Source organism: Prionailurus viverrinus, chromosome D1, assembly GCF_022837055.1.
Source record: "Prionailurus viverrinus isolate Anna chromosome D1, UM_Priviv_1.0, whole genome shotgun sequence".
Lineage (NCBI taxonomy): Eukaryota > Metazoa > Chordata > Mammalia > Carnivora > Felidae > Prionailurus > Prionailurus viverrinus.
Window position 1 is genome coordinate 106,679,056 of NC_062570.1, and position 22,001 is coordinate 106,701,056.

General features: G+C 47.8%; 2 protein-coding genes and 2 long non-coding RNA genes across 6 annotated transcripts in view; 2 read left to right on the forward strand and 2 right to left on the reverse strand.

Moving 5' to 3' along the window:
- Nucleotides 1-555, reverse strand: part of CD1H11orf80 (chromosome D1 C11orf80 homolog) — a 96,412-nt gene extending 95,857 nt beyond the window's left edge. Inside the window, exon 1 of the mRNA XM_047879014.1 lies at nucleotides 489-555. Within this exon, the coding sequence (XP_047734970.1) occupies nucleotides 489-497 (9 nt within the window). The 5' untranslated portion in view covers nucleotides 498-555. The remainder of the gene's footprint in view (nucleotides 1-488) is intronic.
- On the forward strand, nucleotides 1-4,132 carry LOC125177016 (uncharacterized). Of its 2 annotated transcripts, none has more exons than XR_007156469.1 (5): nucleotides 1-117; nucleotides 506-835; nucleotides 2,111-2,252; nucleotides 2,643-2,803; nucleotides 3,536-4,132. It is a non-coding gene; the product is annotated as an uncharacterized LOC125177016 (long non-coding RNA). The 2 variants fall into 2 exon arrangements; XR_007156468.1 differs by having other exon boundaries at nucleotides 506-714.
- Nucleotides 749-12,953, reverse strand: LOC125177018 (uncharacterized). Its single transcript, XR_007156472.1, has 3 exons — nucleotides 12,824-12,953; nucleotides 11,561-11,656; nucleotides 749-821 (listed from the first exon to the last, which is right to left on the reverse strand). It is a non-coding gene; the product is annotated as an uncharacterized LOC125177018 (long non-coding RNA).
- Nucleotides 12,954-14,632: 1,679 nt separating this feature from the next.
- Nucleotides 14,633-22,001, forward strand: part of SPTBN2 (spectrin beta, non-erythrocytic 2) — a 38,562-nt gene continuing 31,193 nt past the window's right edge. Inside the window, exons 1-2 of one of the 2 annotated variants that reach the window (XM_047879002.1) lie at nucleotides 14,633-14,712; nucleotides 20,572-20,750. In XM_047879002.1, the coding sequence (XP_047734958.1) occupies nucleotides 20,594-20,750 (157 nt within the window). In that variant the 5' untranslated portion in view covers nucleotides 14,633-14,712; nucleotides 20,572-20,593. Of the gene's footprint in view, nucleotides 14,713-14,847; nucleotides 14,905-20,571; nucleotides 20,751-22,001 lie in introns of those variants that run through there. The other variant, XM_047879000.1, reaches the window with a different exon arrangement.

Genomic DNA, 22,001 nt, shown 5'->3' on the forward strand with positions numbered 1-22,001 from the left:
GCCGCCGGGGCTTGCCAGGAGCGGTGGGGCGGTGCCGGCAGCCGCGAGGGCCCGTGGGCGGACGGGTGGGCCGGCCGCCGAGCTGGGGAGAGCCGCGGGCCGCCACTGAGGCTGGAGGTGAGCCGGCATGAGGCCAGACCGCGACTCTCCTTCCTCCCGAAGAAAAGTTTCCCACGGTTCCGCCGAGGTGCAGTCCTCAGCCGGGAGAAGCTGCTGGTGCCCGGTGCGGGATCTCCAAGTTGATTCTTGACTCTCAAGCAGCCTCACCTGTGGGGGCCATCCCACATGCTCTAAGCCAACCTCTGGTTCCCAGATGTACCAAATAAAAATACAGGATGGCCCAGTTAAAATTGAATTTCAGATTTTTAAAAAAAATTATTTTTTTAGGCATACGTATATCTCATGCAATATTTGGGGCATACATACTATAAAAAATTATTCATCTAAAATTAAAAACTGGGCGCCTTGTATTTTATCTGGCAGCCTACCCCAAACATGTCCCCAGCTTCATCCCCAGGTGCCTGGCCAGCCCCAGACAGGACCTGGAAGGCGCCCCCCGCCGCCGCCGCCGCCGCCGCCGCCAGGAAATAGGCTCCTCCCCACGTTCGGCTCTACACTAAATATGCCAACTGCAGGAGCCTGGCTGGCTTTCTGGGCTCCAGCTGACAGGACAAGCTCTGGGGTTTTCATGGAGTGTCGCCAGCCGGAAGGAAGGTATTACTCCAGGCTCCAGCTACTGGACTTCGGGCTGGTTCAGGGAGGGACGTGATGAGAGGGGCTTGAGCCCAAACTGATGATCTGGCAGCTAGTTCCTCAGGCAGCTGAAAGGAAACAGGTGAGAGAGATTCCTATGTGGCAAAGAGTTGCCCAAGGAGAAGGGTGGGACAGGGTGTTGGCTGCTTTCCTTCAGGGAAAATTCTTCCACTCCAGCTCCAAGAAGCTAGGATTGGGCAGAACAGATGGGGGAGTTGGCAGAATGCCCATCCAGTACACAGCCTTGGTGCTACTCCAAAGAACATGTCTGCTGAGACCTGAATCATAGCCTTGGCCAGTCCAGGGTCAGCGCTGTTGACCACCCTCCCCATCTCAGTTGCTCACAGGTGGACCTACTGGAGAGAGATGGGTTTTATTTCTGGAAAATTCATCATAAAACCATCTCAGACTTGGGGCAGTTCAGCCAGAGGAGCCTGCAACTCTTGATCTCGGGGGCATATGTTCGAACCCCAGGCTGGAAGTAGATATTACTGAAAAATAAAATCTAAAACAAAACCAAAAAAAAACTATCTCAGACTTGATAAGAGCTGGCATTCGGGGAATCATTGGAGTCCGCCTCTCCGCTTCACTCCCTTCTCTCTCAGGTGTTCCCTTTTAGGCAGAGGCGTTGTCAGGGGGAAGGGAACTAACATTGATTGAATGCATGTTGTCTGATACCACTGGCTCTTTACACAAGTTTTTTCGCCCTCGCGAGTATCTTGCAAGATACTTACTACCTTTGCCATATTTATTATCCATCAGTGGGGAACCAAGGCCCTGAGGATGGCTCTCTAAAATATTTCCTATAGAGAGTTCTGGCTCAGCAGGAAATGCCCCACCTTGAAAGTGGCATTGGAAATGAAGGGTGTAGGAACAGTTACCCATGTAGATGTACTTCAGATGAGTTGGTCATCCTGGTTTCCAGCCCTTGGCCTTGGAGTGAGCATCAGGGATAAACATGCAGGGAACACCCAACACCATCCTAGAGTTAGGGAGGCCTGACAGAGGTAGCCAGGGACACAGCCACCTTCTATACTGGAGGTAGGCAGAAGTAAGGAAAGGAGTCTTTGATATGAGGGTCTGCCAGCAAGTCTTCCATAGCATAAACCCTTGTAGTTAGGTAAGGTTTGATGCAGGCTTGACATTTGGTGGGCATCTGCTCTGGGCTAAGTGGTCTTAACTTTTTCTGATTTATCTTATGTAATCCTCCCAACATTGTATGGAAGGTGTTATCATTGCTTTATAAAAGATGAAGATGAGGTTCTAAGAAGAGGTTGTATGACAGTGAGTTGTAAATGGTGGGGCCAGAATCTGAAACAAGCAAAATTTCTTAACACCACTTTCTACTCCCCTACAGCTACCCAGTGCATCTCCCATCTGGATGTGACTGTCTCAAAGTCCTGTAGTATGGGAACATTGACATTACTGTGAAAAAGCCAATACCACTCAAAAACAAAGGAGCCAATCAACTCAGATGGCCTCGTCTCCCACAAGCTAAGGTTTGAATGAGCCACAGCTCCCAACCCTTCCCTAACCCATCAATGTGTGCTTAGGGTCTAGTAGCTAATATACTATTGGACTCCACATTATTAAAATGGTTTTTACCCAGACCCCATCCTCAGAGCAATAGAATGTCAGAGCCAGAATGGACTGCAGAGGTTGTCAATTATTTTCAATAGCTGAAGAAATTTGAGGCCCAAAGAAATTAAATGACCTGGCCAACGTTAAGGTCACTCTTGTCAACCAGGTCAACCAAGGAGCTTTTGGATGCTGCTCTAGACATTTTTAGCCCTGGTGTTCAGGGTCTTATTATCAATGTCTTCAGGGGCCCAGTTATCCCCAGTCTTAGTGGCATATTAATTCTGCTTGCATTCCTTCCCCCACCTCAGGATTTAGATTACTGTTGCAAGTCTGCTTTGGACATTCTGTTTATTCTGAGAAGAAATACCCTGTCTGGATAGAAGAGACCCCATCTAAAGAGCCCCGGACTGATTCTGACCCAAACCCAAGGGTTTAAGTGGAACCAAAACATCCGAAGGAATGCTGCCAGGTGAACAGTGACATTTTAGGAACTGTTGAGCTTTCTTTCCCTTTTGAATGTGCCCTCTCTGTGCATATCATTCCTAGACACCTCTTAGGTCTACCTCGTTCTCAGGCTCCCCTAGAGCATTCAAAGGCCCTGAAGAGATTGACCAAAGGAACTTAAGTGGGAAATATCCCTGAGGTACCCCTTACTAGGTTGATGCAAAACTACATCCATTTGAGAATTTTTCTTTCCCCCTGGGAAACTAGTAAAAGAGGCTGTTTCCCATACATGCATCAGGAAAGGGTTAACCGTTTCTCTCGGGTCCTGAGCCAAGTCTGTCCCCTACCAGTTCCCATAACCGGGTTTCCTGAAATGGAGCAGGTCCCAGGTGCCTCTCCACTAATCACATCCTTGGAAATGGGGCCAGGAAGCTCAGATTAGCTCATCCCTTCACCTTCTTGAGGCCTTCTCCACCTGGAGCACAGAATCTGGGGCAGCTTCTCTACTCACCTCCCTCTGCTTCCCTAGCCAGGGTCAGACAGGGATGTTCTCACGGAGGTATGTTAGGTTGTGGGGGCACTAGAGGCCACAGTGGTGCTAACTCTTGTGCCAATTCTTGGACGACAGCATTTGTCCTTCCTCATTCTAATACTTATGGGCAAAGGAAAGATTCTCCCCCAAGACAATACTGGAGTTTGTATAACTAGAGTATTTTTTCTTCACCCCTCTTCTCTGTTTTCTTCCTCTACTTCTTAGAATGACTGACTATGATACCAGATAGCTTCCTGTTTTTCCTGGCTGACAATCCTCCTGTGTACAGAGTCTGATTCCTCATCCATCAGTAGCAGGTTCTGGGGCCAACCCAGGAGATTTCAGTCCTTCCCTGTTAGTGTCTAATTTCGACTCTTCCTTGATAACCAATAAAATCTGTATCACAAAGCTTGTTCTCTCTAATTGGCTTTTTAACTTTCTCTCTAGGCAGGTCTGGATTTGTCCCACTAGCTGATGTCCACTGTAAGGGAGGTATTCTTTGTGCCATAGAAGCCTTGGAAATGGAAACAGCAGTGTAATCTGGTCACACATGACTGAGTAAACCTATTGATCCAAAGGCCAAATGATCAATTTTGTTTGAAAGACAAGTAGGCTAACTGGGAAAAAAAGATTCTTCTTCTAGGAGCCCCATTCAAGAGCACACTGGCTCCACATGTTTAGTCTTGGTTCTGTCTTTGTATAACTATAGTACTCGAAGGACTTGACCAGGGATGTTGGTGTAGGGAGTCTTTAAAGCTAGTAATATGGAGCCTTGGTGGAGCTGATTCTCCACTGATCTCTGAAGTTGACTTGATTTCATCCATTCTAGCTTTAAGGCCACTACTATCTTCTGGTTCTGCAACTTCCCTTCTCACCAGCTAAAAAGAAGCTATGGGATCAAAAGTCTAAAAGGGTGAGGATATCTGAATTTTTTCCTATTTTACCACTCACTTTCAGTGTTATGTTTCAGTTTTCCTCAACTAAAATAGGAAAATTATCCCAGGAATATAGTTAAAATAACATCTGTGAAACAATTTGAGAGTCTTAGAATCTTTTTTTTTCAAGATTTTTTTTCATTTTTAAGTAATTATACCCAACATGGGGTTCGAACTTACAACCCCAAGGTCGACAGTTGCATGCTCTACCTGAGCCAGCCAGGCGCCCCTAGAATCTTTAAATTAGAGGAAATCTTAGAAGTCATTTAACCTGGTATTTCCCAACCAGAGGAATAATTTTTTTTTTTCCCAATTCATTTCCTTTATCCCCAACCCTCCTCCTGAAAAGCCTCTCTCTTCCTTCTTCCTCAACCCCTCCTGGTATCCAAGGTAGAGAACTGATCTAGTTTGCACAATATATTTCATGTGCGTAGGGTTGTGAAACAGTGCCCTAATTCAGCTCCCTATTTCATGCAATAGTCCTTCCAACAGTCCCAACAAGTTGATATCTCGCTTTTACTTGAGTAACTCATGTTGGGAAAGTTGCCACCTCAGGCAACCCATTCCAGTTTTGGACAGCAGTGGTTTGGTAGGGAGTTTTTCATTATTTGAACTAGAACTCCCCCACTGTATCTTCCACCCGTTGGTCCGGCTCTGCCCTTTGAAACCACAGGGAAGTCGTCTAATCCCTTTATAAAGGGCAGAAGGGAATACCCAGGATTGTTATTGTTAACCTTTCACAGTAGTTCAGACCTGACCTGAATGATTGTATTACAGATGTCCTGTGCTTTGTACACTAGCTATGTTCCTAACACATTGTGTAAATCTAGTTGTGTGTGAATCAAATCATTTTAGACACACTGAGACGTTGACTGTCTAAAAGAAACCCTGTTACCTGTCCTTTCATAAACTGAAGAACTTTGTTGTAATGCAAAGAACCTCCCCATTAAACTTTTCTGCAAATCTAGATTTTTCATACATCATGTTTTACTTAAGGCAAGATTTGCCTGCATACAAAACACGCAAAACAATGACAACAGCAACAGCTGACATTTCACTGAGCCCTTATCTGCACCTGACATGCATTATTTAATTTCTCACCGCCACTCCTTGAAAATGGTCCCCTATTTACAGATGAGGAAACCAAGGCTTAAAGAAGTTAAATAACTTATCCAAGGTTACACAATTAGAAAGTGATGGGCCAGGATTCCAACAAGGTCATAGGACTCCAGAATCTTGTGTCTTAACCACCAGGAAGTTTCAGATGCCAATAATAATTGAAATAACTGGCTACTTAGCTGTGTACCTCAGCACAAGTAAATCAGGCTGCAATACAGAAAACTGACCTAAAATTGTTGCAGGTTAAAAGATGTTCACTAAATCGACTCATTTTTGGGTTCTGGCACCCAAAATCCACTCTTTGTAGGTTTCCTGCACAACTCACATTTTTCAGTGCAATTTGATCAAGGAGCTCCAAAGACTTCCCTTCAGCTGTTAGTATGAAGCAGATGCTGCCAAAATTTATTTCAGGCAGAAGGGTGTGATCAGACACTTTTTCACAGGATTTGTGTATTCCCAGGGGTATGTGGCATAAGCTTCTTAAAAGAAAGAAGTGGTTCATTATTGACGGGGACAATCAAAAGTATTGGCACCCTGGTTGATCCCAGTCTGCTCCCAGATGGGTTGAAATCGTTCAAATGTGTTTTTAGGTCCTGTTTTTAATGGTGTTTAGGTTTGCAAGATAAAAATAATTTGGGAGGGATGGTCCATAAATAAAGTGCTGTTGTGAATTCAAACTGGACAAAGATAAATGGATGTAATAGTCCTGTGTCTTCAAGTCAGTTCCAGTTTCTCCGATTTTAGTCAACAACAGCGAGCACTCACAACATTGCTCAGCTCAGAGCACACCCCTCAGGGCTCCTAGAATCTCAGACTTTTCTACACTAAATAAGGGAGCTCTGGGTAGTACTCTTCTGTCCTCTGTGCCCCTCCCCCACCCGCCCCAACATCAGAATGCCCCGTTTGACATGAGACTTTATCTTGGCTCATCTGCAGACTTTTGCTTTCAAGTACATGATCATTCTTTGCAAATCTCATCCCTAGCAGATATTACACAGGCCTCCTGGTCCACAGCCATCAGGAATCAGGTCAGTCCTTGCAAGGCACCAGAACTCTCCTTGCAAGTCTACCTTTCTGACCTTTACTTTGTACACCAGGCTTGTTTATAACCTCAAGTCATAGACCCAGGCGAAGAAATACACAATTTTCTTTATCTCTTAACCTAGCTCTTCAGCCCCCATTTCCACTAATGGCAGAAAACTAATGAACTTTGCCAATTCCAGACAACTCAATCATTTCAAGTTTTAAACTCAGTCTCTCAGGACTTCTCGTCACAATGTGCTAGTTGGGGGTTCACATATCATTCTGACATCAGGGAAGGGCACCAAGGTCAGGTGCCATCTTCTGTTCCTCTTGCCTTACTTGGTCTTGGTCATTGGACTCTATCACCACTGCATCTGCTGCAGAGTTCCCTGGTGGGTGGGACCTGCAGCCTTGATATAGAAAGACACAGTGTCTGCTTCACAAGGAGTTCGGTGGCTCCCATCTCAGCTCTTCCTGGTACTACTGAGCCTCCACCCAGCTCCTGGCATGGGTCATGCAGCCCTCAGGCTCTACTGTGGGCTTCATCCCTGCCCCCCCAACCCGCCCACTCCACAGCAATCCCCACGGGCACCCAGCTCTCAGCTCACCTTCACACTCCTCTCGGGAGCTGGGCACCAAGGCACTTTTCAGATCTCCTCCAAATGTCAAGGAGCCAAGTAGACTTGGCTTAGGGAGTGAGAAGGTTGTGGGTAGTGAGGAAATGTGACTTATCTCAGCCCTGCTTTGCCTACACGGGTGACAATGCCATTTCTACTCTGTGCCAGTTGTCCCTTGGTAACAGGGGGCTTTGAAATGCTGTGTCCCCTCAGAGTTCTAGGAATGGAATGAAGCATAAGCCTCATCTGTCTATTGTTGTTTGGTGGTGAGCACAGAAAACAGAGCCCAAGGTGCATCTAAACCCTCTTTCCTCTTTTCTCAGTCTTTTCCAATTCTGCTCCAGGCTCAGAAAGGATTATACTTCTGTGTGGAGGGGAAACCCCCAGGCCCTTTGCATTTCAACAGTTAATGGCATAAACTCTAAGTTTTAGGTTTGTCAAGTTCTGTCTCTTAATGTTTAAAAAAAAACCTGTGAAGGAAAAAAAAAAAATCCCTCTCAAGGACCCAGCCCTTACAATTTAAAAACTGGAGCCTCCAAGAGTATCTCCTCTGCAACACAGGAAACAACAGGAGTTGGCAAGGATGTGGAGAAAGGAGAACACTCTTACATTGTTGGTGGCAATGCAAACTGGTGCAGCCACTGTGGAAAATGATACAGAGGTTCCTCAAAAAGTTAAAAATAGAACTACCCTACGACCCAGCAATTGCACTACTAGGTATTTACCCAAAGGATACGAAAATACTTATTCAAAGGGAAACATGCACCCCAATGATAAATTTATAGCAGCATTATCCACAATAGCCAAATTATGGAAATGATTTCACTCATAGGTGGAATTTAAGAAACAAAACAAATGGGGGCGCCTGGATGGCTCAGTTGGTTAGGCGTCCAACTTTGGCTCAGGTCACGATCTCACAGTTTGTGAGTTCAAGCCCTGCCTCGGGCTCTGTGCTGACAGCTCAGGGCCTGGATCCTGCTTTGGATTCTCTGTCTCCTTCTCTCTCTGCCTCTCCCCCACTTGTGCTCTGTCTCTCTCTGTCTCTCAAAAATAAATAAATGTAAAAAAAATATTTTAAAAAAAATGAACATGGGGAGGGGAAAGAGAGGTAAACCAAGAAATTGACTCTTAACTCTAGAGAACAAACTGATGGTTATAGGAGGGGAGGTGGACAGGGCATAGGTTAAATGGGTGATGGGGATTATGACGAGCACTGGGTATTGTATGTAAGTGTTGAATCACTAAATTCTACATCCAAAACTAGTATTACACTGTATGTTAACTAACTGGAATTTAAATAAAAACTTGGAGGAAAAAGAAAACATATCCTCTGGGATAGATTTGAAAAGATCTAGTTAAGAATTCAAAAGCCCAAGACTTTGACTCTGATCTTTCTGTATCATCCCTGTGCAGAGGATGCTGCATCTAGAAAGTCTTGCTGCTGCTTAATGATGGGAGATAAATTCAGGGTAAAAGAAATGGAAAATGCATTGCTTGATATGAAAACATCTAGTTTTATCTTTTTATAACAAGGAATCACCTTCTCTCCCAAAATCTTTTCTGTCACTCATTAATATATTGCACAAATATATACATGTCTGCTGTAGTAGGGAAAGACTAGGAACTGGATGTGCTCTCTACTTTCAGAGTTCACGATCTAAGAGGGAACACAACCAATGGGCAGTGACCATCCCATAGAGTGCTGTCTGAAGGCCCCTGTCTCAGACTTGGAGACCCTGGGAGGTTTTCTGGAGGAAATGACACCTAGATTTAGACCTAAAGAGTAAATCCTCGGTGAATGGAAAAGGAAAAGTTTCCAACCAAATCAAATACCATGTTCAAAATCCTACAAATGCTGGAAAAACTCCCAACAGATTCCTTATGTCTAGGAGCGTCAAGTGAGGAGTGGTGAGCAAAGGGGACTGGAGAGGTAAGCAAGGTGTATAAACTCTGTTAAGAATTCTGGATTTTATCCCAAAGGCTTTGGGGAGCCACTGAAGGGTTTTCAGCAGAGGAGTGATCTGTCAGATTGTTGTATTAAAAAGATGCTCTGGAGGCGCCTGGGTGGCTGTTGGTTAAGCGTCAGACTTAGGCTCAGCTCACGGTCTCACGGTTTATGAGTTTGAGCCCCACTTCAGGCTCTGTGCTGACAGCTCAGCCTACCTCTCTCTCTCTTTCTCTCTCTCTCTCCCTCTCTCTCTCTCTCTCTGCCCCTCTCCTGCTCACTCTCTCCCTTTCTTTCTCTCTCTCTCAAAAATAAATAAAAACATTAAAAATAAAAAATAAAAAATAAAAGACTGGCTGCAGAGTGGTAGATAAGGTGGCCCAGGAAGAACACATAGAATGAGAAAAGGGCCTAGAAGAAAACAACACAATTAAGTGACGAGCAGAAAGGAACTCACAAAAGAAAAAAGGGAGAGACTACAGGGGTTGAAGGAAAACCAGGAGTGGGGCAGTCCTAAACCAAAGGAAGAAAATTTCAAGAAGCAGGCATAATGAGAGTCAACCACTGCCAAGAGGAACAGTAAGAAAGCAATTGGAAATTAACATCAGATTTAGCAAGTGGATTACTGAGGACCTTGTTTGAAAGCAGCTGCAGAGGAATAGAAATTATATTGCGTTGGACTAAATCAATTGCCTCAGCGCTCATTGTCTCCTTCACAATCTGTCTCTGCACTCGTGTCTTCCAAATGTGTATAAGTCTAGATCTCCACTTTGAGCCTCATAACAATCAACTACTCAGTATGTCCACTTGATTGTTTCAAAGGTATCTCAAACCCGGCAGGTTCCAAGACCTACACTCTCCCCACCCAAACCTGGTCTTCCTCCAGTGTGCCTCATCTCAGCAAATGGTACCTTTGGTCTTCCAGCTGCACAATCCTCCCACAACAAACCCTTTCCTCACCCTGTATCTAACCCATTGTCCCATCTTGTCAATTCTTTCTACCTATGTGTTCCTCTATCTCCACTGCCAACATTCAAGTTCAAGCTACCATCTTCTGTCTCATCTAAACCACAGTGGTAGCCCTCTCATTGGTTTCTCACATCAACTTGCACACCCCTCCAATCCATTCCCCACACAGCACCTGGAGTAATCTTTTTATATTTCTTTAAATGTTTATTTATTTTTGAGAGAGAGAGAGAGAGAGAGAGAGAGAGAGAGAGAGAGAGAGAATGAGCAGAGGAGGGGAAAAGAGAGAAGGGGACAGAGAATCCAAAGTGGGCTCTGTGCTGGCAGCAGAGAGCCTGATGCAGGGCTCAAACTCACAAACCATGAGACCATGACCTGAGCCAAAGTTGGAGGCTTAACCATCTGAGCCACCCAAGCACCCTGGAGTAATCTTTTTAAAAACATAGTTGATCATTTCACTTTTTTGCTTCAAATCCTTCAATAGTTTTTTCCAGGGCTCCAAAGGTGAAAAACAAAATTCTTTAAATGACCTAGAAAGCCCTGCACGATCTAGCCCTTGCCTATTTTCCCAGCCAGCATTCACCACACATTCCCTCTTGCCCACCGGTTTCCCTCCCTTCTCTCCGTTTCTCACGTGCGCCATGAGTCCTGCTGCTTCAGGCCTGGTGTCCACACACCGTGTCTCTGTAGCTAAGAACATGGTTCAAGTGTCAGACGTCTGGGTTGAAAATCCCAGCTCTACCCCAGCCTGGTTAAATGACCCTGGGCAAGGCACTTCGTCGCTCAATGTCTCCATTTTCTCTTCTGTGAAATGAGGTTAATACTTACTTGTCAGAGTTTTTACAAGAATGAAATGAAATGATATGTGGAAAGGGCTAAAAATATAGTCCCCAATTAGTGTTAGTTACCACTACTCGTTATCTCCCATTCTCAGCCTGGTTAACACTTCTCATATTTCAGATCTCAGCTCAAATGATCTGAGGGAGGTCTCCCTTGACACCCTCTCTCCAGCCAGGTTATGACTCTCTGTTAAATTCTCACCTAGCATCCTGAACTTTTAATTCATTATACTTTGTGATTATATATCTGAGGGGTTATTTTATTAATGTCTGTCAACCCTACCAGAATATAAGCTCCAAGAAGATAGAAATATTCCATTTTACTCATTAGATCCCCACATCCCAGCACAGTACCTGGCACATAAGCTAGATACTTTGTTTGTTTGTTTGTTTGTTTTGAAAGAGAAGGAGAGCACGCACACGCAAATGGGGGAAGGGCAGAGAGAGAGGGAGAAAGAATCCCAAGCAGGCTCCACACTATTGTGCAGAGCCCGATTCAGGGCTCAATGCGGGACTCAAACTCAGGAACTATAAGATCATGACCTGAGCTGAAATCAAGAGGTGGATACTTAACTGACTGAGCCACCCAGGTGCCCCACACCAGATGGTTTTTAAATAAATGTTTGATTAAAGGGGAGGCAAGGTAGTGGAGCCAATGTGTTCAAATCATTCAAGAAGATTGTGATCATAAAAAATAAGGGCAAGACATGGAGGAGGACCAGGGTTTGTCACTTACTTTTTAAGCTGGCAGATACTTGAGCATGTTCAGATGCTAATGGGAAGGAGCGAGAAGAGAGGGAACTTACCAGAATGACTGGGAGCCATGAGACTGCAGGAGGGGATGGCACTTAGTGCAGGAGCCAGAAGAATCATTCTCAGATAGGAGAGACACGTCTTCCATGCTACAGGAATGAAAGAAGAAAATTCAGCTACATCTGTAGACTTGGTGGCAGGAAGTGCTACCAAGACCTTTCTATGAATTTTGGTAACACAAGCAGTAAATCTGGATTCTCCAAAAAGCTCAGCATACTTGGTGGATTTCATTCCATGCACTTTTGCAACTCATGTAAAAAGGAAGCAGGTGGGTTTTTTTTTTCCTTCATCAATGACTACACTGATACACTACAGAGCAAAATGACAAGTCAGTCTCCAAAGCAACTGAGACCAGCGATCTCAGCGTTCTCTTTATTGAGCATGCTTCCTCAATATTGGGAAACAGTATGGGAAAATGATAATGTTATAAAATAATAATGGCTGACACTGGTTGAGGGCTACTATGTGCCAGGTGCTATTCTAGTACTTTATCTACAATAACTCATCTGATCCCCAACTTATGATACCATTCTGCAGGTAAGGAAACTGAATTCCAGAGAGGTTAAGTAACTTGCCCAAGGTCATCAGCAAGTAGGTGGCAAAACTACTTTCAAACCCAAACTCTGACTCCAAACTTGATGCTTTTTTTTTTTTTTTTTTTTTTTGAGAAAGAGAGAGAGCAGAGGAGGGGGCAGAGGGAGAGAGAGAGAATCTTAAGCAGGCTCCATGCTCGGCACAGAGCCCAATGAGGGGCTTGATCCCATGGCCTTGGGATCATGACCTGAGCTGAAATCAAGAGTCAGATGCTCAACCCACTGAGTCACCCAGGCACCCCCAAAATTGATGCTTTTAACCACTCTCACTAGCAGAAGGGAAAGAACATACTAGGAATCAGAAACTCTGATGTCTCCACCATGAACTAACTCTGAACTTGGGCATTCATTTGCTCATCAACAAAATGAGAATGATAGTGTTTACCTTTATAATGCTTTTTAAAGGATTATGAAATGCTGAAAATGGGAAATACTATACAAAAGATCTTATGAGTATACTGATCATAAGACCTAATATCCTTGTCTTCTAATTGGGTCACAAGCCAATAGCTGTTGTTGAGACCCTTGGTTTCCATACCAGTACAGCAGCAGCAGTTTGGGTGTTCTGGTGTCTTTGGCAGATCAGCTGATTCTCATCCCATCAGCTTTAACATCCCTGGCCAGGTCTCCTTGATGACCCCTTCCCCGCGAACACACACCTACCCTTGGGAACAGTTGCAGCTTATGCTCTCACTTCTTTGATTCCATTGGCCAAAGGAGTGACTGTTAAAAAAAAATAAGCAGTAAATAGCCTGAATGGCAGCTACTCATGAGGTACACCCCAGAAGGTCAAGTTCCACTTTGGTGGTAGAACCACTGTTCCAGTTTAGTGGTGGAATCAGACTATCAGAGCTAGAAGAGAACTTCAAGGTCATGTTTTAGTGCAACTCCCTGACACCCCTCCTTACCCATTTTATACTAGGAAAACCAAGGTCAGGTAGGCGAGGTGATACAACCAGATGGGATTGGTAGCAGCACTTTTTTGTCCTTGAAAATGTTTTCAAATAATTTCAAAGCAAATAATTTCACCTTGCCAAAATCATAACTGGAAAGTACCTCAATCACTTATAAATTTGTTTTGGTACATGTACCTTTTCAGAGAGGAGCAAAATCCTAAAATTCCATTAACCATAAATAAATAAAACCTTAAACCCAATAACTCACGTGAAGCCCATGCTTCCCATTGCCCTTACTTGGTCATTTCAGGCATTTCCCAGGCGGAAACAGGCCCACATCTTCAGAGACAGCATAATCTGACAGTTAAATTCTCATTGCTCTGCACAAAGCCCAATCTATTATTACTAGTTCATCTCTGAGCTTAGTTTCCTAGTCTGGAAGAACAGTACCCACCTCCTAGAGCTGGAGTGGGGGGTGGGGGTGGGGGGGGGTGTCGCATGAGATAATGCACTTTTAGCACCCAGCTAGCACTCTATAACTTTATTATCATTTGAGCATAATTCTTTTCTCTCTCAAGCAGATAGTTCACCTTGCTTAATGACCTTAGACCTTCGACCACTCAGATGCTACTAAACCAAGGAGAAACCCAGCTGTGCCAGGCCTAGAAATGTCCATCCCCACCCCCACTGCCTTTTAAGACAGTGAGTAGGCCGGAATTCTCCTGGTTGATAAATGAGAGGAGCCGAGAAGGAGCAGAGAGAAGCTGCAGTGATGACTATTCTGAGAATCTGATCTGCGAGCAGGCGAATCTCCACCACATACACCATGGAGACGCTTTGGGAAAGAGAGCCGGCCTACCTGCCTGAAGAAGGATGCTCGAGAAAGGGGATGAACGACAGAATTGCTTAAAGGGAGATGAACTGGAGGTGCCCAAAGAGGAAAATTTGACAAGGAAAACAGAGGCTGAATTTTGGGAAACCTGAGCGGTGAGTGTCATTAAAGGAAGGATTGCGTGTCTCGGGGAGACAGATTTTGGAGGAAACGAGGAGTAGGGACAAAGGTGGGGGTCCTCGAGCTGCGGAGCCCGAGCCGCGCAAGCAGTGGGGGATCTCCAGATGGCCCAGCGGTGACCGGAAGCCGACATTATGGGGGGCACCCACAGGGAAGGTGGCGGGGTCGGGAGCCGGCCGCACAGAAGCCGCCGCGTTCGCCCCGGGGAAGGTCAGCGACCCCCGGCCAGGGGACTGTGCGGAGAACTGAGAGGGGCCGCGGTTGCCATGGCGCCGGGCGGGGAGGGGGTGATTCGGGCCCCGCCCCGAGCCCCGCGGGGCCGCCGGCTCCAGATGGTCCCGGGCCTCCCGCGGGAGCCGGCGGCCTGCGGCAGGGGGAGGCTATTGTCCTCCTTCCGCGGCGCCGCAGTCCCGCCGCTCGCGCCCGCGCGCCGCCACGCGCCCCGCCGCCGCCGGCCCCGCGCGCCCCCCGCGCCGCTCGCGCCCGGTGACAGCGCCCGCCGCCGCTCGCCGTGCGCCCCGCCGCCGTCCGGCCACCCGCCGCCGCCCGCAACCGCCCCTCGCGGCCGGGCTGCGGGCGCGGCGACGACCGGTGCGCCCCCGCCCGCCGCGCTCCCGCCTGCCCCGCCGGCGCTCCGCACCGAGGTAGGTGCCGGCGCCCGGGCCCGCTTTGTCCCGGCGGCGGGGCGGCGCGCTTTGTGCAGCCGCGTGCGGGCGGCGGGGTTGGGGTCGGGGTCAGGGCCGGCCAGGGGAGTCCGGGAGGGAGGATGCGGCGCCTGGCCCTCGCTGCCGCCGGGTCCCGGGGACTGGATGGAGAGTCATGTGCCAGCCACCCAGGTACCGGGGGTGAGGGTTAAGGCGTGGGGAACGCGGGCCTTTCCGGAGCGGAGGGAAGAGTCTTGCAAGAGTTGGGACTGACAAACGCGTTGAGGGATCGGGTCGGCTGGGCTGCGAGCGTCTGACAGCGCCGGCTGTTCCCGTAGCCGAGGCTCCTCCGCCGACCGGCCGGCGCTGATCCAGGTGCTGCGGACACGCTCTGCCGTCTGTGCCCGGCGTGTGCGAGCGCCCGGCTCCCTCTCGGGAGCTTGTTGGGGGCTTCTCTCTGGAGCCGAAGGGGCTCCTCCTCGCCTCTTCGGTAGCTAGCTCCATGCCCTCCTTTATGCTTCCTCACAGTGTGTGCGAGAGGGGACACGGCTGGCTGTAGTGACCAGAACACTGGCAGAGGGGGAATGAAGCCCCTTCGGGCGGTGGGGAAGGAGCGGTGTAAGGTGTTTCTGTGGCCGGGACATCCAGAGGGCTGAGAGTCCACCCCGCACAGAACTCCTGGGCAAGGCCTCCTCCCTGGGGTGTTCCAACTCCAGCATTTACTGTCCACTCTGGGACCGAACGACCCCATGGCGTTGCATGCTCGTCTGCGCTGCAGGCTGGTCCCTTTCCTAACCTGCTGCATGTTGTCTCGTGGGTTTTTTCTCAGCTGCCCTCCTCCTCTCTCTGGAGCAGACACGATTCCAGCGCTGGAGAGGCTGTTGGTTCAGGCAGGCATGGGCAGGGTATCCACAAACCAGTTTTCCTTGAAGGTGAAGAGGGCAGAGTGAGTTCCAAATATGTGTCTTGGCTTTGGGTGCTGGGCAACCTCTTGGCCAATTCAGAAGAGGAAAGGATTAGAGAGGAAAAAGTTAATATGGATCTTAGTCCCTTGGAGAAACTGATGTAACCCATCAGTTACCGCTTGGGGGAGGGGCATAGCAAGGGAGTGAAAATTAGTCTGAATAATCAATCCTAACCTGAGTGGAGGATTCTAAAGAAGATCAAACAAAAATTCAGTGCCATTCTTCAGCCCAGTCCCTAAGTTCCTTGGAGGAGAGTCCCTGTGTTTCCCCAGAAAGACAGCCTTGAGGGAAATGGGTTAGAGGTTTGTTTCTCCACAGGGGTCTGTGATTGCCCTGAGTGCATCTTCCTTTTGCCCTCCTAGGAGCCCTGACTTTATTTGTGATCGCTTTTTCCTTTTATGTCTCTGCCGGTCCACTCGTGCTTTGAGTCAAATAAGATTTTTACATGGCCAAGGTCCCTATTTCTTCTCATTTATTATTCATCTTGCTGTCATTTGTTCAACTCTGCTACCCTACCCCAGCGTCTCCAGCGCCCTTCCAGCACATGTGTGATTCGCCTGTGTTGGGGCATCAGCTCTATTTGTGTCATTAGATCTAGAGTCCACTCCATCTTACTTCCTCTCTCATCGCCTGAGGCTTCTGGCTCTTTGTGGATCTTGGGGTTTCTCAGGGAAATTATATTTGAGTTTAGCATTGGGTAGAGCCTAAAGCCACCCAGAAGCTAACCTCAGGTCACACTCACCCCTGAAACTTTGTGTCTCTTCAGTCCTCCTAGCCTCCCCTAACCAACAGTGGCCCTTGAAGTGTGGTCCCCAAACCAGTACTTTAGTATCAGCTGGGAACAGGTTAGAAATGCACATTTCTGGGCCCCACCCCAGATCAACTGAATCAGAAACCCTGGGGGTGGGGGGACAGGGCCCAGTGGTCTGTGTTTTAATAGCCCTCCAGGGTCACTGGAATTCATGCAAGTCTGAGAATCCCTGATCCTGAACTGTAGAGCTTAACCCTGAGAGTACTCCAGCAGAAGGTCTTCTCCAATCCCATCTTTGCTTGAGTTTTTCTCCAGTTCTAAGAAAGACATTAATTTGCTGGCAGAAAGGAAGAAAGAAAGAAAGAAAGAAAGAAAGAAAGAAAGAAAGAAAGAAAGAAAGAAAGAAAGAAAAAGAAAGAAAGAAGAAAAAAAGAATTATGGTCGAGTCATTCACTATTTCTTTACCGAATACCTATTGTACTGAGCTTGGAAAGGACAAAACATGAGTAGAACACAGCCCTTGTCCTCAATGGGTTAAAAGTGGAGCAAGCAGAGAGACACATAAACAACTAAGTGTAATACAACGTGATGAAAGCAATGATAGCTTCATGCTGAAGTTCTGTGGGAGCAGCAGAGGAGGGAACCATCAACTCTTTCTCCGAGGGAGGTAAAGAATTAATCAGGAGCAGGATGTGGCCAGAGGAGGAATTAGGGTATAAGACAGGCTCTAGCCAGGGGACAGGATTTCTAGTTTTGCGTGCCAGCTAAAACAGGAGGGAAGGGGAAGGGGCGGGGGCAGGGGGGTGTCTGCCCCTGAGGATCACCACGAGGCTGAACAAAATCTGCATCCAGCAATGCTTGGGTGGAGAATTGAGTAGGACCACAAGCTTGCAGCTGGTGGGAGTTGGCTTTATTCTAGCATGAACAATGTAAGCTACTTGGGCCTGGCCTCGAGGTCAGTGGCTAAGAATAAGGTGCTGGTGAAACTGTAATCTGGATTAGCTGCTGTACCGTCCTATTGCCAGAGTTCAGGAATCCATGAGGAGAATACAGAGAGACAGGGGGGCATGGGGCTGGTGGACAGGCTGACTCTGGAAATGTGAGTATGGAGACCCAGACCATAGGTGAGGAATAAGATACTCAGTGGAAAGAAACCAGAGCGGGATCTATGTGAAGAAACTCCAATAGAAAACTATAGGAATCTAGAGATGGGAGTAGGGAACAGAGAACACAGGGTATTGTCCAAAAGGCCAGGAGACTGCAGAGCCCAAAAACCATAAACCAAAACTCAGAGGCCCTTGGAACCACTGTGCTGAACAACACCAGAGAGCACCATTCACATCCAAGTCCATGGGAACAAGTTCCTTGGAATGCCAACATGAAGCCCTATAAGGATCTGTGATCTAAGGACATCTGTGTCGTCTTTGTTCCTTATCTATATGACAGCATCCCTGGAAACTCAGGACACAAAGCATGTATGCCAAATTTTGATTTTGTCAAAGGAGCATTTAAGTGGCTGAGTTTTTATTTGAGAAGAAGGAGAAGTTCCAAATCCATACTTTCCCCCTCAAATTATAGGATTCCATGGAAAGGCTCTAACAGCCAGACCTTGCTGGGAGGTCTGGATCCCATGCCTGGGTCCCTTAGGAGGACCAAGTTGGATTACCAAAAGGAAGCCAGAGTAATACATGTTTAGGTTTTGTACAGTTTGGGGGCCCCAGGGACACACAGTGGTTTGGAGACAGGATCAGGCAGTCTGTTTCTTTTAAGTGTCTGTTCTTTGTGGAGCACAAAGATATAAAGCAGGATTTGAAAACCTCAGAGGTCTTCAGGGCCCAGGCAGCTAACAAAAATACATGACGTAGCTGGAAAGGAGACAAAAGGGAATGGTGGGGCCTGTAGAGAACTGGAAAGTACCTTCACGCCCACCTAAAGGAATTCAAAATCAGTCATGTATATATATATATATATATATATTTTTTAATTTTATTTATTTAAGTAATCTCTATACCCAACATGGGGCTTGAACTCATGACCCTGAGATCAAGAGTCACATGCTCTTCCGGCTGAGCCAGCCTAGCGCACCCAAAATCAGTTATTTGTAAACAGCTTATTGGACATAGACCTGGGGGCTGGCTGTAGTAGGTTTGTGACTCCTGATAAAAGGAAAAGGGTCATGGAAACTGAAGGTTAGAGGGCACTGCATGTACGAGTTTTTGTGGGGAGGTCTATACAGGGAAAGTATGAGTGCTTGAAATGTCAATCCCAGAGCTAAGTGTGAGCATGGCTACTGGCTAGGAAGCCTTAATCTGAAAAGCGGAGAGAATGGAATTAGTACTGGTCCTGGGGCTTGAGCTGCTTCCCTGTTCCAGTGCCTGCCAGTATTAGGTGACTCTGGTTCAGGTCACACCTTGCCCACAGCACTCTTTGCTCAGGGTGACTCAACTCTGCCCTAGAATTTATTTTTATATAAATATTTACAGAGCAAATTCAAAGAATCTGTTGGGGATTAGGAGAAATGATGGATTTTAAGTGAGAAAGTTGTCCCAGGCTAGTGGAAATTAAGCTCTCTTGCCTATTACAGGGAATGAAAAACCCAATTGAGGAACCTTAGACCTTAGCTCCCTCATACCTCATTAATGCTACTCCCAAGGAAATCCTCGTGCCTGCTTTCTCTTGCACGGAAAGGGGAGGGGCAGACAATCCTAGCTTCATGTGGGTCAGGTTCAGGTTCAGCTTCATAGAACCAGTTAATGACAGAAGCCAAGTCCTGCCTTTGTGTGCCCAGGGGAACACACCAACCTATCTACCCACAACTCACCCCGCATCCCTTCTTCCTTCCCCCAAACCGCACACGAGGCTCTCCTGACTTCCTTTCCAGAACCAGAGACTGCCAAGATCAAGCCTTGACTCTAGGAAGTAGTGCTAAAGGGTTAAAATGTGTTTGTGTTTGAGAGGTACTAGGAAAAATAGAAATGCAGAATTGGGGGTTCTAATAAAGTTACAGACCCAGCCCCCTCCATTCCCTTGAACGGCTGCTGAATTACCCGAGAACTTTGGACGGTAATGGTTTTTTTTTTAATCCCTAGCAGCTAATCTGAAGCTCATTTGTTAGTTTTGAGAAGGACAGAGTTTGTTTGCATAGCGTAGAATCGCAAGGAGTGCTGGCAACCATATGTGGTCCTAATTTCCCTAGCTTGGGCCCTAAAAGGGAGCCACAAGTGCTGATCTCTCCCATGGAACTCTGAAGGGCTCCAGTAAATTCAAAGAACGTGTAAATGTTGTTATTAAGAGCTTGTTCCCCGAAGTGAGAAAGAACCTCTCTTTAAAACCCAGCTCTGCTCCTTCCAGCTGTGTGACCTTGAACCATGACTTAACTTTCACAGTGCAGCTTCTATGAATGGGGATGACAATGAACCCCTGCCCCATGAGGGTTTTGATGAGATGATGCATGTAAATAGCAGGGACACATATCACAGCTGACACTTATCCAGCACCTATTAGGTATTTCCTCTACAAACAAAAGGAAACAAAGGGGAGAGAGCCATACTCTGTCCTCCTCTGAACTCCTGGACACTTTGTCTGTACTTACCTAACAGTGCATCACGGTCTTCCTGGTGTATCATAAATGTGTCTGAGCTCAAGAGCAGGATTAGGGTCTTTTCAAATTACCTACTGGGTACAGGAGGCCATCTTATGTGGAGTGGGAGCTCAGAACAGTTTGCGGAATCAAGGAATCAAAGAACTCCAGTTTATACTCATTATTGCCCATGGGGTCCCATGCCTGCTCCCTTCGTTACCCTGGTTTGCGCATTGCTGTGCTGAGCCATGCTATTAGCCATGGCCGCTTCCAGTCCCCAGCTTTGCGCACCTGTCCCTCTCTGGCCTGAGCCTCTGGAGCCCTTCCTCTCTGTTGCATCACTCTGGGACACTCCTGCCTTCGTGTTTCACTCCTGTCCTTCTGCTTCCCCACCATGGCTCCCCCTCTTCCACCGGGGCTGGTTTTCATTGACAGAGAAATCAACCACAGCCTTCGGCCCTCAGGACAGCAGAGCAGATCTAGGGCAAGAGAAGAGAGAACATGGTGAGTACTGGGCTCAGTGGTCCTGAGATGCCCCTCACCAACCACGTTCCCCCTTGCAGGAGCAGGAGGCCACCTACCACCATGAGCAGCACCCTGTCACCCACAGACTTCGACAGCTTGGAGATCCAGGGCCAGTACAGCGACATCAACAACCGCTGGGACCTGCCTGACTCGGACTGGGACAATGACAGCAGCTCAGCCCGCCTCTTTGAGAGGTCTCGCATCAAGGCCCTGGCAGGTGAGGCCAGGGGAGGGCCAGGGGAGATGCTGAGGAGGCTGGGGAGAGAAGCTTGTCAGGAAGAGTCCTTTAACCTTATGGGAAGACCAACTTTCTTTCTAAGCTGCTACACAAGAGTAGGAAATCCAGATCACCCCCATCAAGCCCCTGGGCCCAACTTAGCACCGAGAGCAAACATCATACAATCCAGAATGTTCCCCAGCTTCCCTTCCCCCAGGCACAGGACTCAATTCTCTTCCTCTCTGTCCCTGAGTCATGGTTCCTAGCTCTTTTTCACTTACTCCTGCCATCTCCACCCACCCATCTCCCTTACCTTTCATCCCCTTGTTGTGTCTTCCTTGGTCTTCACTGTCACCTCTCACACCTGTTCTCCCTCCCAGTCCATTATCCTCCCCTCTCCCTCCCCGCCTGTTCCTTCCACCTGCCGCCTGTTCCTCCCATTGTTTCATCTACCTGTTCCCTGAAGCAGGTTCCCTCCTCCCGCTGCTGGTTTCTGCAGCTGCCCATTCTCCCGGGTCTGCTCTCTACCCACCAAGGCCTCTGCCCTCCCCTAAGGCTTGGGCTCTTCCCTCAGCTTCTCGGAGCGAGCGCAAACAAACCCGTCGGACGGGCCTCCCTGCGTTCCTGGAGGAGTTGTCATGGCAACAAGAGCGCAGCTGCCACCTGACACCACCAGGGGCTGGCGTGGGGCTGAGTCACCCACACACCCTAAGGCCACCCACCCCGTCTGGTTTCCCTCCTTCATCCCACCCTTGTCTTTTCCACCCACCTGCTGGCCTCCCAGCCCAGTGCGGTGGGAGAGGCCGCAACTATTATTCCCCCCTCAGAGGCAGTGCTCCCAGCACGAGTGGGTGGCCTCCTGGAAGAAGGGAGACACTGAGGGGGTGGTTCCCAAACCGGGCTGCAGTTTTTACAGGATCACCCAGGGACATTTTTACAAATACAGGTTCCCAAGCCCCTCCCCTTCGTAGACACATTGAATTAGGATCTTTGAACATACGGTCCAGAAATCAGGATTTTTAAAAAGCTCTCCAGGTAACTCTTTTCAGGCAGCCCAGCATCCATCTGAGGACCCTTGGGTGATGGCTTTAGCTCTGGGGATCCCTCATCATTTTCTCCTGGACCTCACTGCCTTTCTGGTTGGGTCTTCAGGCTGGCTTATGAAATGCACCTATCAGTGTTTCTATAGATGAGAACAGTGGGTTACGGACAATGTCACCTCTTTGAGGAAAAGTTTCCCTGGTACCCTGG